Consider the following 15,098-nt stretch of genomic DNA (forward strand, 5'->3'; position numbering starts at 1 on the left):
TTACATCTATCTGTGTGGAACATTTTAAGTCATGAACTGGGCTACCCCATAACGAGGTATCAATTTGATCCTCAAAACAACCTCAGCATAAGGGTTAGTCCCCTTCTGGGAACAAGAAAACCAGCATGTTCTGATTTAAATCCCATCACCTACCCCTTTGCTCCTTCACCTCGCTGTTTCCTGTGCTTTCATTAGCCAGTTATCAAAACTTATTTTCTTTCACAAACCCCCAGCAGGAAAACTGGCCTCTCTCCTGGCCACTCCCTTAGATCACTCTGGACCAGCCAGGGAGGTTTGTGAGCCCTCTGGAGGCCCCAACACCCTAATTACCCCCCTTTTAGGTTGTCTGGGATTTTGCAAACAGGGGCACTCCCATCTGCCAAGCTCTACATGTTGAAGAGGTTTTTGTGGTTTCAGGTCCACTGCTCCACCTCCTCTCCCTGCCCCCTCTCCCTGCCCGACTCCCGAAGAGAGGGAAAGAGTGCTGAGTAACAGCTCTAAAATACTTACTCTAGCCTAGGTCCCACTGCAGACAGGGGCTGGGTCAGCCAAGAGAATCCCCCCCTCCACTCCGCCCCCCAACCCTGGGAGGTTCAGAGTTCAGGACTGCTGAGACTGCCCCCTACCTGCCAAGGGCCTAGAACCACCTCCAAAGCACCTCTCCCTCCCTAACAGGCACTCATTTCCCGGTTAGCGTAAAACTCAAACTCCCTGCCCAGAACAGGGGGCAGGCAGCTGAAGTTCCTGGGGAAGGCCACCTTCCCTTCTCCCCTTCAGAGGGTGTCCTAATTGTGTGCTTTCTTCACAAGAGAAGAAAGTGATTTGAACTACAGGAAAAGAGCTTCAAGCCCTCGTTTATCAAGGCTAACCTAACAGTTCTTTGCCAGAGGTGCACAATATAACCAGCTATGGAGCTTAAAACAAACAAAAAACAACCATAATGCCATTATCACCCTTGACAAATAATTCCTTAATATAATCTAAACTGATCAGTTATCCTCAATTGTCACCAAAATTTCTTCTTATAGCCTGTTTGTTCGAATCAGGATTCAAACAAGATCCACACAATGCATCTGACTGACGTCTCAACTCTTTTCATCCATAACAGTTCCCTCTTTTAAAAATGTTTATTTTTTAATTGAACGTGATGTACAATATTATATAAGTTACAGGTGGATAAGTTACAGTGAGTCATGATTTTTAAAGGTTATACTCCATTTATAGTTATTATAAAATATTGCCTATATTCCCTGTGTTGTACAATATATCCTTGTAGCTTATTTTATACATAGTAGTTTGTACCTCTTAACCCCCTACCCCTATATTGCCCCTCCCTCCTTCCCTCTCTCCCCACTGGTAACCACTAGTTTGTTCTCTATATCTATGAATCTGTTTCTTTTTGTTATGTTCACTAGTTTGTTGTATTTTTTTTGAACGCCACTTATTTATTGACAAGATAATCTGTCTTGTAGAATTTCCCACATTCAGAAATTGGGTAACTGCTACCTCATGGTCAATCAATGCATTCCTCTAACCTCACAGATCTATGGTTCTATTAGGTGTGGGTTCAATTTTATTTGCTGGAGGCAATTTTTATAGACAGCACTGTGTACTTTCTATTACCCCATTCATTGTAAGGCACTTAATGCCTGGTTGTTACACAGGTTGCTCTGATATGAACCCCCAAGCAATTGGCTTAGGTTCCTGAAGCCAGAAGAGTGTCTCTAGCACTCACAGAACCTGGATTCAAAACTGGAGTTCTTTAACCACTATGGCAGATACGAATATACACATTTAAAAAGCTTTGCTTTGTAAAAATTGTGAATTACTGTTGTACACCTGAAACTTACATAATAATAATTTTAAAAAAGGCTCTGCTTTGGTTTCTTTTGTGGGGAAGGGGTTTATCGGAGAAAAAGTGTTTTTGATACTAAAAAAACTTTGAAGACATATTCCAATTCCCTCATTTTACAGATGAAGAAACACAAGTACAGAGAAAGTATGGGGGTTGCTAGTGTCCACAATGCTGGACACAAGCAGAATTACAAGTGAAATGAACACTCCTAACAATGGTGATCATTTATTATAACTAGCACTTATTAGACGCTCTGTACCTGGCATTAAGCTAAAGGTTATGCTAAACATCTTGATTTTCACGACCCTATGAAATAGTTACTACCGTTACTCCCATTTTGAGGATGAAGGAACAATGGTTTAGAGAGGCTGAGTAATTTGCCCAAGATTGCACACCAAGTTAGAAGCAAAGCTGGGACTCAAAATTACAGACTGTGTAATTCCACCCAGTCCACTTCTAGTGGTGAGGAAGGAAGGAGCCAGGGTCTGAAGTAGCTCTGACACCGTGAGGTCTTCATGCAATGAGGACTGACTGATCCACATGGATGCCCCACAGAGTACAACCAGTTGTGGGGTTGGTGGGGGAGGGCAGATGGGAAAAGGGCCCAAACCCAGCAAGAAAACTGAGACTGGGAGTGGAGGTTTATTTGGGGCCAGTTCAGTGTGGTGGCAGATTCCTGGGGTTGCCATGGGTTAGCTGGGATTATAACCCTTTTTTATTTTGTGTCACCAGTTAGCTGCACTTCAAAGAGACACAGAAAAAAATGATGCCCAGAATATAAATATTCAAGTCTCAGGCCCTGCCCCCGACTTTCCTCTAAAGAGAAATGAAGAAAAAGATCACAGTACTGCTGTTTTCTTACTATACAAAGTTAGAAGTGTCAGACAATCAACCCACTGATTCCCTGCTAGGGTTGCTGGAAGCTTGTGGGGATGATATGCTCTCAAGTCTCTACCTACTACATGTACACCAGCCACAGCAAATTTTTAGTTCAGTTAGGCTCGCCTTTCCCCACAGCCCTGAGAGCACATGAACACTCTGCCAAATAGTAATCTTTACGAAAGGCAAATAAATTAAAACTTATTTTTAAAACATTCATCATAACACATTCCGAAGAAAAAACAGCCAATTACTTGGGTCATCAACCTTTAAGATTATCCATACTATGCCCTTCATGTCTGTGGATAAGCAAAAGCCCACTTTTAAGGAGACAGATCCCGTATGTTTCAGGGAGTACAAATACAATACCAGAAAAGGAAAGTACAACACTCTCCAACCCCCTCATTTTACAGGTGGAGAAAACGGAGACCCAGAAAAAGTCCCAGAAAATCCCACAGTTTCAGTCTCCCAGACATGGTACAACAGAAAACACATGCCAGGCACCAAGCTAGATACTTCACACATATCATCACAGTGAATGCTCACAATGGCCCCATGAGGCAGATAAATAATTTAATTTCTAGAATACAAATGGAGAGGCTGAGGCACAGAATGGTTAAGTATCCTGCAGGAGGCACAGCTAAGCAAGTGGTTGAGCTGGCATTCGAACCCATGCAGTTTTGACCCCAGAACCTTTGCTACGTATCACTTCTTTAACTAAGGCATCTTGCCTCTCTCATATTTAAAGAGTTGTGGCTAAGATAAGGAAAACATATTTAATGTTTTCAAAATATTCTAGGGGAAGAAAATATAAAAAACCAAAATGCAAATCCCAAGATTTAAAACTACTAAGACACAGAATTTTAAACCAGACCAGAGAACCCCGCAAGAAAGGGAGAATACAGCAAAACATCTTTTATTACTAGTTACTGCATGTGTCCCTTAAAGAACTAAAATACTAGCATCTGAGCCAAAAGGAGAGCTAAAAATAGGCATTTGCAGCAAGCTTTGGAAAGCTTTTGGCTTGCTTATGAGGCACCCAAAACATATGCATCACAGAACACAAAACTTCCCAAGACCACACTGTCATTCCATTGGTGTCTCATTTAAACTTGTCCAAGCTGTAAATAAAATCAGGGCTGGAAAAGGGCCTTAGTGATCCACGTAAACTTCAAAGAAAGTGCCACCAGCTACCCTGACTACAAAATTCTCCCTCAAAAAGCATCCAAGCCCTAACAATTGGCTTAAACAGAAAAGCTACTGAATTCAGAGTTTGTCTGTCAAAGACTATTCTGCAAGTTCAAAACCAATGAGTAGACAAGACACTTTCTTACCTAACAAGAACAGAGTAAATCTACCGGACTCAGAATTTTGCTGTGGGCACTTAAAGCAAGTTGGCTTTTCTAAGAACTCAGAGGTAAAGGCGAGATGCCAGCCAAGCTGTCCTCTTCCATCGATCAATAACCCCGGTGATGCACCCTATCAAGGGCCCCTGGACTTGCACAAAATGCCAGCTCAAGCACCCAATACCACCTGATGTCATGGCTGATTTAAAACCCACAAGGTAGGTTCACCATTAGCTAAGCAGCAGCAGCCAGAGTGAGTAACCCCATTTAAACTTCTGAGGAGTGCTCTTTCCTGGGCATGATTATACCCCCTTGAGTTTAAAGAGGGGGGAAGGACCAAAGACTGTCTTAAAGTTGCTATTCCTCCCTCTGTGGGTGGATCAGGAGGGATTTGCAAGAAAATGGAGGTTTCAGCACTGCCCTTTGCATAAGAGGGTTCTGGAAGGAACGGGGGGAAGGGGAGGAGGGCAAAAGGAAGAGAACACGGTTTGAGGTACTATTAGTAAACGCCCGATGTCCCCTCCTCCAAATGAAGCAACCTTAAAAGAAATAAAAATTCCAACATGCCATTTTCAGAATTCGCTGTTCTGGTTCCCCTAGGACTACAAGGGATTCTATTCCCTTGAATGTGAAGGCATTAAGCTTCCCTTTCCCCATTTTGATGGTCTAAACCAGTCAGCCTCAACCAGCGCTACAGAAGGGGAGGAGTTTTGAAAAAGCAATACGGCTATGGCCACAGGCCATCATTCTAGCTCCAAGCGTGTTTTAACACCGAATCACTACAAAAAGACCCTGAACCGAAGAATCCAGCCCCACTGTGCCTCTACGCGCCGGCAAAGGGTGCAGGGCGGGCGCGCCCCCTACCAAAGCCGACGATCTATTTTTGGCAAAGGAAGGCCGAGCCGAACCTCCATATTCTGCACCGCCTCTCTCCCCACAGCGCCACTGACAACGCTCTGCGGGGACTTCCCACCTTTCCCAAGAGGCCGGGTCCAAAAGGACCCAAAGCCGAAGAGGGAGAGGGAGGGCGCGGGGAGCGCCGGTCGGCGGTCACATGCCACTCGCCGCGCGGGGTGGCACCACGTTGTCCCGGCTGCGGAGGAATGCCGGGAAGGAGGAACGCGCACTCACACCCGCGCACACGCACACTCCCGTCCGCGCCGCCCGCCCGCACCCGCCTTCCACCCCGAGCGCCGAGGCGGGCCCCGAACGCCCAGGCCGAGCGGTCGCGAGCAGCCCGCGGGTCCGCGGCGCGGCGCAAGGCGCCCTACTGTCACCCGCCCGCCCTCCCGGCCCTGCCACTCCCTCCCCCGCCGCCACACGCCCCTCGCGTCGCCGCATGCCCCCTTACTCGCCTCACACTTCCCCCTCACTGGATGCCCCGCACGCTCTCCACTCGGCTCCCTCTCAAGACGGAAGGTCCCCGGGATCAGGAAGGGAAAGCACCGAATTCAATGACACGTTGGGTTTCCTCTTCTCCCCATTCTGCCCGTAACCGACCCCTGAACCCATCGCCAACGGCCATTCTACCGCCTAAACTATCTACTCGAGAAGAAAACTTGTTAACTTTTAAATCCCGAATCCGTGTGGTCGGTATGAACTCATCGCCGGGCGTTTTGCTGCCTATGACATATACTTATTAAACATTTACAACATGGGGACGATCGCAACGCTACCAAAACGAGAAGCATGAGGCGAGGTGGTAAGAGGGGGCTTCCCCAGGAAGGTTCAGGCTGGAAACCGTCTCTTACACTAACATGCGGTAGGGGGAGAGGGCCCTTTTCACCGTAACCAGCGCCCACCCTCTCCCCGCGAGGTAGGCCCGGACCACGCCGTTGCCCACTAACCGCTGCGGCCCAGGCGGTGGCCGTAGCCTCCCGGAGGCCGGGCCCTCTGGCACGGGCAGGTTCCTGAATGTGCTGGGGGACAGGGCACGGCGACCCGAATGAGCCAGGAGATAATAAAAAACAAAAATCCCGAGTCACCACGACCAGTGGCGGACCCCCGGGCCCTGGAGCCGCTGGGGGAGGGGACGCCTATGTCCCCGGAAGAGGCCCCGGACCCAGGATACCAAGCAGAAAGACCCACCTGGAGGAGACTGTCCGTTCACGGTGGCCAGGACCGGCGGCAACGCGTTCTTAGTCCACGGGTTCACCTTGGGCGGAGGGGCCTCCACGAAGTCTCGGCGCCCGGCGCCCGCGGCTCCGGCAGCTCCTCCGCCAGCGGCCGGCTCGCCGCCGCCGCCCTCCTCCCCGTCGCTGACGGCCGGGCCCTCGGCGCCAGGCGGCTGCGGCGGCCACGGGCTCTCGCGCTCCAGCTGCCCTGTGCCCTCCTTGTGTGGCTTGGCGCAGGGCGGCCGAGGTCTCCGGGCGCCGCCGTCCGGCTCCCCCCCTCCGACGTCGTTCGCCCCAAGCTCGCCCTTGCCCTCGGACGACGGCGGCGGCTTCTTCCTCACCAACCCCCCGTGCTCTTCGGCCTGCAAGAGTGGGGCGCCCCCCGGCAGCAGCGGCTCCACCTGAGTGGCCATCTGCGCGCCCGCCCCCCCGGAGAAGCCGGGCGCGCCCGAGGCTGCCTCCCCCGCCTCGAACTTGGCTCTCCGAGCGCCCGCGACGCCTTCCTCCGGGGCGCTGGGCCCCAGTCCCGGCGAAGAAGGGTCGGGGTTCACGCTAGGCGCGGCCCCCCTCTGGGTCGGATGCAGCCGCCGTAGATCCAAGGCCCGCTGGCCGGGCGGGGGGGGGGACGAAGGCCCCCCACTATGCGGTCCAGGCCTCCTCGGCGCGCGTCCCCCCCCGCCCGTTCCTCGCAAGGCGTCCCCACCCCGAGCCTGGCAGGCTTCACGTCCCGTCCCTCCCTCCCCCCCGCCGCCGGGGCGGCCCGGGCTTCCCGGCTCGGGGGCTGCAGCAATATGGACGGACGGGGGAGAGGCGCGGCGAGCCGAGCTGACCACGCGATCCGCGGCAGGCGGCGGGCGGGCGCGCGCCTCGCGACGCAGCGGGCAAGGGGGGGGGAAGGCGCAACGGTGCCGCGCCCGCCGGGGCCGGCAGCTGGCGACGGGAGGGCGAAGGCGGCGGGAGCGCGCGCGCAGGGCCTCGCAGCCCCGCCCTTTGCCCCGCCCCTCGCCTCCGATTCCTCGGCGCACCTCGGGGCTGGTGGGTGAGGGGTACTCAGACCTGACGGGGGCGAGCACGTGCCTGATGCAATTCGGGAGCGGGCGGGGGCAGCGAGCCGGGCAGGAGAGAAGGGACGGTAAAGAGGGGGAAGTGTCTTAAAGAGCCAGCGCGTGAGAACGGCCGCAGGTGGAGCACATGGGAGTGGGCCACGCGGCCGGCCAGGCCTGCTCGCGCTCTTTAGGTTGGGTGCTCCAGATTCCGAGAAAGGAGCCATTAATGTCACCCTCCACTTACAGGATGATGGAGGTGGGTGCTAACGGCTCTCTGGCGTCCCGTGGGCCTGCCCCTTGCAGGCCCCGCCTGGGTGACCTTGGGCCAGCCGGCCTCACCTCCGCGGACTGTGCTCGGCTCCTCCCAGGCGGCCCCGGCCGGGACACTGCCCGGAGTTGGATTCGACGCCTGGCCTGGAAGGCGGGCCCTTAACCCTTGGGGGCATTGGGCGCCTACGAAAATGAACGAAAATGAACGGGGAATTACCAACAGACCCCAACCAGGCCAAGCTCCGAAACCGAGTATTTATGGGCAGAAAATGTCTTTTTTCTCAAGTGGATTTCATTTACGAGGCTTGCTTGGGGCGGAGACGATCAAATGCCCGATTGGTACTCTGGAGATTTGAGATTTTATCCTGACCCTGGTTCTGCCCCTTACCAACTCTGCAGCAGTTGGGCCTCAGTTTCCCTAGTGTAAAATGAAGGAATGGTGTATAACAGGAGTTTCAAATTTTAGTACACATTCAATTAAATGAATATTTACTGTAGGAGTTCTAGGAAACAGGGTTTGGAAATAAACCAGACTTACAAGGACCCTATCCTCATGTAATTTACATTCTAAGGTGGAGAAAGAGACAGTAAAACAATTTAAGTGATAAACAAGTGCTTGTCTCATAGGTTAGCCTAGATCAGCTACTTTGGATGATGAGGGAAAACCTTAAATGCAGATTCCAAAGCATTTGGAATCAGGCATGTCTGGGATTGGACCCAGAAATCTGCATGTCTAGCAAGACCCCTTGGGTGCTTGTGGTCCCACACTTCACTTGGAGCAGTCCTGGCCTCTGGCTGGCTGTGATCCCACCTGCTTAAGACATAACAGCCTAAAGTGTTGGCCATCTCCAAAAGAAGGATTAGAACACCGGAGCCGCTGGATAGAGGATAAAGCTTATTAAAAGGCTTCCTGAAACTGCCCCCAAGGGGTGAGGCCAGTTGTAGGGTTGTTGTAACAAGGACTACTGGGGGAGGGGTGTTCCTGGGCACAGCCAGGCAATCTGTTGTTTAATCCCAACTCTTCCATAACATGGCCTCCACACCTTGGCCAGCTCGCAGCACTTCCCTGGGCACCCCCTTCCCTGGTGGAAAAATAGGGGTAAATTAAGCTTGACTTGCTTCTACCGTCTCAGTTTTTGTGAGGAGTCAAGTGAGACAGTGTCAGTCAAAATGCTGTGTACGTTATACAGACTGAGGCCAGTGCTTCAAAAGAGATACTGGGCTTCCCTGGTGGCGCAGTGGTTGAGAGTCTGCCTGCCGATGCAGGGGACACGGGTTCGTGCCCCAGTCCGGGAAGATCCCACATGCCGCGGAGTGGCTGGGCCCGTGAGCCATGGCCGCTGAGCCTGCGCGTCCCGAGCCTGTGCTCTGCAATGGGAGAGGCCACAACAGTGAGAGGCCCTCGTACCGCAAAAAAAAAAAAAAAAAAAAAAGAGAGATACCAAGGAAGCTAATGATTAAATGATTAAAGGGATCTTGATGAATTAAAGCAGGATTCTTCATAATTACATTATATATACCCTTAATCAGAAGGTAAATTATTGTACATTGTCACCAGAATGCACTATTTTTTATTTTATTTATTGATAAATATTTCCTGAAGAGGATTCACATTAGAACCTCTCTGAACTTTTTAAAAGGGGACATAATGGTCATTGTTGGTCATTCTTTTCTATATTCCTTTTATTATTTATTTATTTATTTATTTATTTAGGCTGCGTTGGGTCTTTGTTGCTGCGCACGGGCTTTCTCTAGTTGCGACGAGCGGAGGCTACTCTTCGTTGCGGTGCGCAGGCTTCTCATTTCAGTGGCTTCTCTTGTTGCGGAGCACGGGCTCTAGGCGCGCGGGCTTCAGTAGTTGTGGTGCGTGGGCTCAGTAGTTGTGGCTCGCGGGCTTAGTTGCTCTGTGGCATGTGCAATCTTCCCGGACTAGGGATCAAAACTGTGTCCCCTGCATTGGCAAGCGAATTCTTAACCACTGCACCACCAGGAACATCCTTCTATATTCCTATAATTGGAGGTAGAGGGGAGAAGTGCCCGCATACACTTTGTGAGGGGACCAGGGCTCTGTGTGGACAAGTAACTTGTTCATGCTACCCAATACTCAGTCTGAGCTGAACAAGCACCACCTGGCCCTGTGTGCAGGCTGGAGGGGCACTGAGATCTTCACACCCTGGGCCTGCCGTGCCCCAGAGAGGGGCTCCTAAACACTCATGTGCCATTTTACAGATGGGCGAACTGGGGCCAGAGAAGGTAAGAGAAGGTAACCTGCATGAGACCACATCTTAAACTGAGGATGTTAGAGTGGAAAAATGAATCTTAATGATTACTCAGTCCCCTTGTTTTTCAGGAAACTGAAGTTCAGAGAAGTCAAGTTCCTTAACCAAGGTCACACAGCTAGTCCATGGCAGGGTCAGGTCTCACACCTGAATCTCCTGATCCTAAATCCAGTAGCTTTTTCTACTGGAAATGATGGAATTGCAATTTGAATTCAGTTTTTTTTTAATTAATTAATTGATTGATTTTTGGCTGCATTGGGTCTTTGTTGCTACACACGGGCTTTCTCTAGTTGCAGTGAGTGGGGGCTACTCTTTGTTGTGGTGTGCGGGCTTCTCACTGCGGTGGCTTCTCTTATTGAGGAGCACAGGTTTCAGTAGTTGTGGCACACAGGTTCAGTAGTTGTGGCTTGCAGGCTCTAGAGCACAGGCTCTGTAGTTGTGGCGCACGGGCTTAGTTGCTCCACGGCATGTGGGATCTTCCCGGACCAGGGCTCAAACCCGTGTCCCCTGCATTGGCAGGTGGATTCTTAGCCATTGCACCACCAGGAATGTCCAGTTCTTGTTTTTTTTAATTCCTGACCTGCTGTGGCATTCTATATGCATGTGTTCAGTTCTAAATACTACTAATGACCAAACTGTTCAGAGTAGCTACTTTTATTAAGTAACTACTACATGCTAAGTTCTATGAGAAATACTTGACATACATTATCTCATTTAATCCTCACAATAACCCAATGAGATAGGTATTAATTTTTTCCACAAATATCTATTGTGTCCCTACTATGTGCCAGGCATTGGAGCTATTATTATCTTTGTTTACAAATGAAAACAACTGCAGTTCAGAAAAAGAAAGGTGGGTGCCTAGGGTCCCAGGCAGCAGCTAACTCCCAGGCCTGTTTTTACCTCCCACACCACACTGTGAGGCTGCCCCTCTTCCCTCCATTGCCATATCCACAGGTATTTATGGAGAACTCATCAAATACATAGGACTGGGTAACATACTAAAAAAGTTGAATCCTGTCCCTCCAAAAGGTAATTTCTAATTGGGGGGAACCAAGTAATTAAGCAATAGGTGACCTCAAGCCAAAAACGAAGAAGTTTAACAAGATATACTTTAGACAGAAAGCAACACAGATCAGACTAACTTTTTTTTTTTTTTTTTTTTTTTAAGCCACGCCACACAGCTTACAGGATCTTGGTTCCCTGACCAGGGATTGAACCCAGGCCCATGGCACTGAAGGCACCAAGCCCTAACCACTGGACCACCAGGGAATTCCCAGGATCAGACCAGCTTGTGCTGTGCCCATGGCTTCAACACATCCTAGGGTTAAAACTCACAGACACACAGAGAGAGAAAATCAAACTTAAAAAATAAAAATTATAAAGTGGGTCCAGGGACTTCCCTGGTGGCACAGTGATTAAGAATCTGCACTCCCAATGCAGGGAGCCTGGGTTTGATCCCTGATCAGGGAACTAGATCCCACATGCATGCCACAACTAAGAGTTCACATGCCACAACTAAGGAGCCCACGTGCTGCAACTAAGGAGTCCGTGTGCCGCAACTAAGGAGCCCTCGAGCCGCAACTAAGGAGCCCACCTGCCACAACTAAGACCCAGTGCAACCAAATAAATAAATAAATAAATATTTAAAAATAAATAGGGACTTCCCTGTTAGCACAGTGGTTGAGAATCCGCCTGCCAATGCAGGGGACATGGGTTCAAGCCCTGGTCTGGGAAGATCCCACATGCCGCGGAGCCACTAAGCCCGTGTGCCACAACCACTAAGCCTGCGCTCTAGAGCCCATGCGCCACAACTACTGAGCTCACGTGCCACAACTACTGAAGCCCGTGCGCCTAGAGCCCGTGCTCCACAACAAGAGAAGCCACCACAATGAGAAGCCCATGCACCACAACGAAGAGTAGCCCCCGCTCTCCACAACTAGAGAAAGCCTGCATGTAGCAACAAAGACCCAGCACAGCCAAAAATAAATAAATAAAAAATAAATTTAAATTAAAAAAAGAAAAGGAAAGCTTTGCTTTAAAATAAATAAATAAATAAAGTGGGTCCAAATACCTATTTATAATTATGTGCTTGTTTGCCCCTGGTGCTGACAACTTCCAAAAGAGATACAAGGAGGCTGAATGAGGGACTAGAGATAGAAGACCTGGTTTATAACCTGGTCCCATCTCTGGCTTTGCTGAATGAGTTGGGGCAGCCTCCTGAGCCTTCCTGGGCTTCTATTTCTCTGTTCACAAAACAGGAAGCGTAATACCTGCCCATTGAGCTTATGGGTGTAAAGAAAGATACAGTTTCCCTGAAACTATTTTTCTGGGGGGAACACATGTAAAAGGGGAATGGTTCCTTTATCTGTGCTTGTTTGGAAGGAAAATTTAACATACTTGGACATTCACTTTTTTTTTTTTTTTTGTGGTACGTGGGCCTCTCACTGTTGCGGCCTCTCCCGTTGTGCAGCACAGGCTCCGGACGCGCAGGCTCAGCGGCCATGGCTCACAGGCCATGGCTCACAGGCCCAGCCGCGGATCTTCCCAGACCAGGGCACGAACCTGTGTCCCCTGCATCGGCAGGCAGACTCTCAACCACTGCGCCACCAGGGAAGCCCTGGACATTCACTTTTATTCCTCTTTGAGTTTCATTTTCCAAAGGACCTTTTGTTTCTGGAAGAACTTGGGCCCGTATCACTTATCTTCTTCTGATACCAGGGGCTTCTGGGCTTGAGGCCTCTTTATACCAACATGGAAGAGTGGGTGGGGAGGGGAGGGGCATTGGCCAAACAGGGAGGGGCATTGGCCAAACAAACAGTTATCAGCTAGAGAGTGTTTTCCAAAACCTGAAGACTTTTGGGCCTTATGGCACATGCCAAGAAATTTACTTCAGTTCACAAGAGGAGGCTCAGCCTAGATCTCCTCTTGTCAAATAGATGCAAAAAGCAATAGTTAACATGTAAGGGGGCTAAGGAGTAGGGGAGGGTACTGACTGTTCCCATAATACATGGTTAACCCTCAGGGCAACCCTTTTCTGTAAGTGTGATTATCCCCATTTTACAGATGAGGAAGTAGGCGCAGAGGCCGCCCAAGCCACCCCACGAGGCTGGTAAAAGAGGAGGACAGATTTGCAAAGAAGGTCTGATAGAAAATCAACTTTTAACACGTTCACCACTGAGTTAGAGACAGGCACCCACAACTCTTTCCACTCCATTCCACCTACACAGCCTATTCCCCCAGCCCCACTCCCCTCCCTGGTATTCCTGCACTGTCTCAAGTGGTCTCCTGATGAGCCTCCCCACCAACTAAATTCTCCTCCCTGCCATGCAGCCTACCACACTGCCTGAGCCAATTCTCTGGCTCTTTGATTGACGGGCCCTGCCTCTGCTTAAAATCACCACGCACACATCCCTGCCTGTCCTACTGCCTTTAGCCACACAGGCCTACGCTCCAGCAGCAGTGGACCACTCACTGTTTGTTTTATTCCTTCATTCAACAAATATTTATTAAGCACCTATAATGTGCCAGCTACTGTCCAGGCCCTGGACATGGAGAGGAGGGCAAGACACACATTCCCTGCCTTTAGGAAGCTCCCGTCTAATCCCCTGTGGGTCCCATGCTTTCCTGCCTCAAGTCATATTATTTCTCTCACTCTGACATAGCTGCAAGGTCCTGAGCGTGAATCCCAGCTTGACCACCTCGTGACTTCGGGAAAATATCCATCCTCTCTCTAAGCCTCAGTTTCCCCATCTGTCAATTGGAGATGATAATACTACTTTCCTCACAGAGCTTCAGTGAGCCTTAAATGAGAGAATGTGTGTAGTTTAAAAGCACAATGCCTGACACATAGTATATGCTAAGTAAATATTACTTTTCATTACTTTTATTATTGCCAGTGATGCCTTTCCCTTTCCACTTGTCCAGAATTCTACTGGTCCTTCAAGGCTCAGCACAAAATGCCAACTTCTTCACAAAAATCTTATTTAATCTCCATAGTTCAAATAGATTTCTCCCCTCTCTTAACTCCTAGTGACAATTTCCCTAAAGCATTTACTACTTTCTATCTTCAATTATGATTACTTATAAATATACCTTATCCTCCATCTAGATTATAATATATTTCTTGAGGGCAAGGATTATACCCCATTCTTCTTAGTGTTGCTTATAGTAACCATCAGTGCTGCCTTTATACAGCTAGCCCTCAGTATGTTTTCTGGACAAAGGAATGAATGAATGAACGGATGCAGGATCACTCCTGATCACATCAATGTTTTGGTAACTAGAGCAACACTGTCAAGGGCCAAGCACTAAATTTTATATATTTATTTATATATAAACATATATAAACATTTAATATATATGTTCTTAATGTATAATGTATATAATAAATATATTTATTATATATAATAAAAATAAATTATAGATATATTTTCAAATGATAAAATATAATACAAAATGGGCTAACTTTTGCAAGTAGAAAAAAACATTTAAGTCTAGCAAAGCAAAACCCACATATAAGCTCACAGCCCAGAAGCAATCATAGGCAAGTTGGTGTATTCTAGTCTCTTTTCTGTTTGTATTTTACATAATTGAGATCATACTGCCCATTCAACAGCTTTATTTTTTGCTTTTTTTCCCCCCTTAACATTGTATTATGAGCATTGTCTCCACATCGTTGCAAATCCCCTCCACATAGTCAGTGAGGTGTCATCTATTGAGCACCTATGGTATGCCTCACCTCACAGCAGCCCACCTTCTATTTGTACCACACTGCATTTCCCAAAGGGCTTTCACGGAGAGAGGACAGATGTGATTGTCCCCAGTTGGCAGCTGAAGAACTGAGCCCCACAGAAGTTCAGTGACTTGCTCCAGGATTCTGGGGCAGCAGAATCAAGATCAGAGCCCAGGTCTCTCCCCTCCCATTCCAGACCCCTGCATCACACCACAGGAAACAGAGATAGCACACATTGAAAATGCAAAACTCTCATAGCCAAATGAAGGTAACCATGTTTAAACATTCCAGGGTCAAGAAACATCCAAGTTCATGGGGGCAGGTGGGAATCAGCAGTCAAAATGGAGGCAGAAGGCAATTTTCTTGGTAACATGACCATAACTGAGCTCCAGGACAGCAGGGCCCTGAGCTAGGGACTGGAGTAGAAACAAGAAAGGGCAAGACAGGATGGGAGGGGAGTTTGGGGGAGAATGTCTACATGTATATGTGTGGCTGAGTTGCTTTGCTGTGCACCTGAAACCATCACAACATTGTTAATCAGCTTTACCCCAATATAAAATAAAAAGCTAAAAAA

At 49.1% G+C, this 15,098-nt stretch overlaps 1 protein-coding gene across 2 annotated transcripts in view; it reads right to left on the reverse strand.

Annotated features, from left to right (window-relative positions):
• The window catches only part of LARP1 (La ribonucleoprotein 1, translational regulator), a gene marked incomplete at its 5' end in the record, with an annotated part of 53,368 nt that extends 46,761 nt beyond the window's left edge, over positions 1-6,607 (reverse strand). For both annotated transcript variants that reach the window (XM_079703899.1, XM_079703898.1), the window contains one exon: positions 6,169-6,607. In XM_079703899.1, coding sequence (XP_079560025.1) covers positions 6,169-6,607 — 439 coding nt within the window. The remainder of the gene's footprint in view (positions 1-6,168) is intronic.
• Between the last annotated feature and the right edge of the window lie 8,491 nt (positions 6,608-15,098).

Source organism: Hyperoodon ampullatus, assembly GCF_949752795.1.
Source record: "Hyperoodon ampullatus genome assembly, chromosome: 4".
Lineage (NCBI taxonomy): Eukaryota > Metazoa > Chordata > Mammalia > Artiodactyla > Ziphiidae > Hyperoodon > Hyperoodon ampullatus.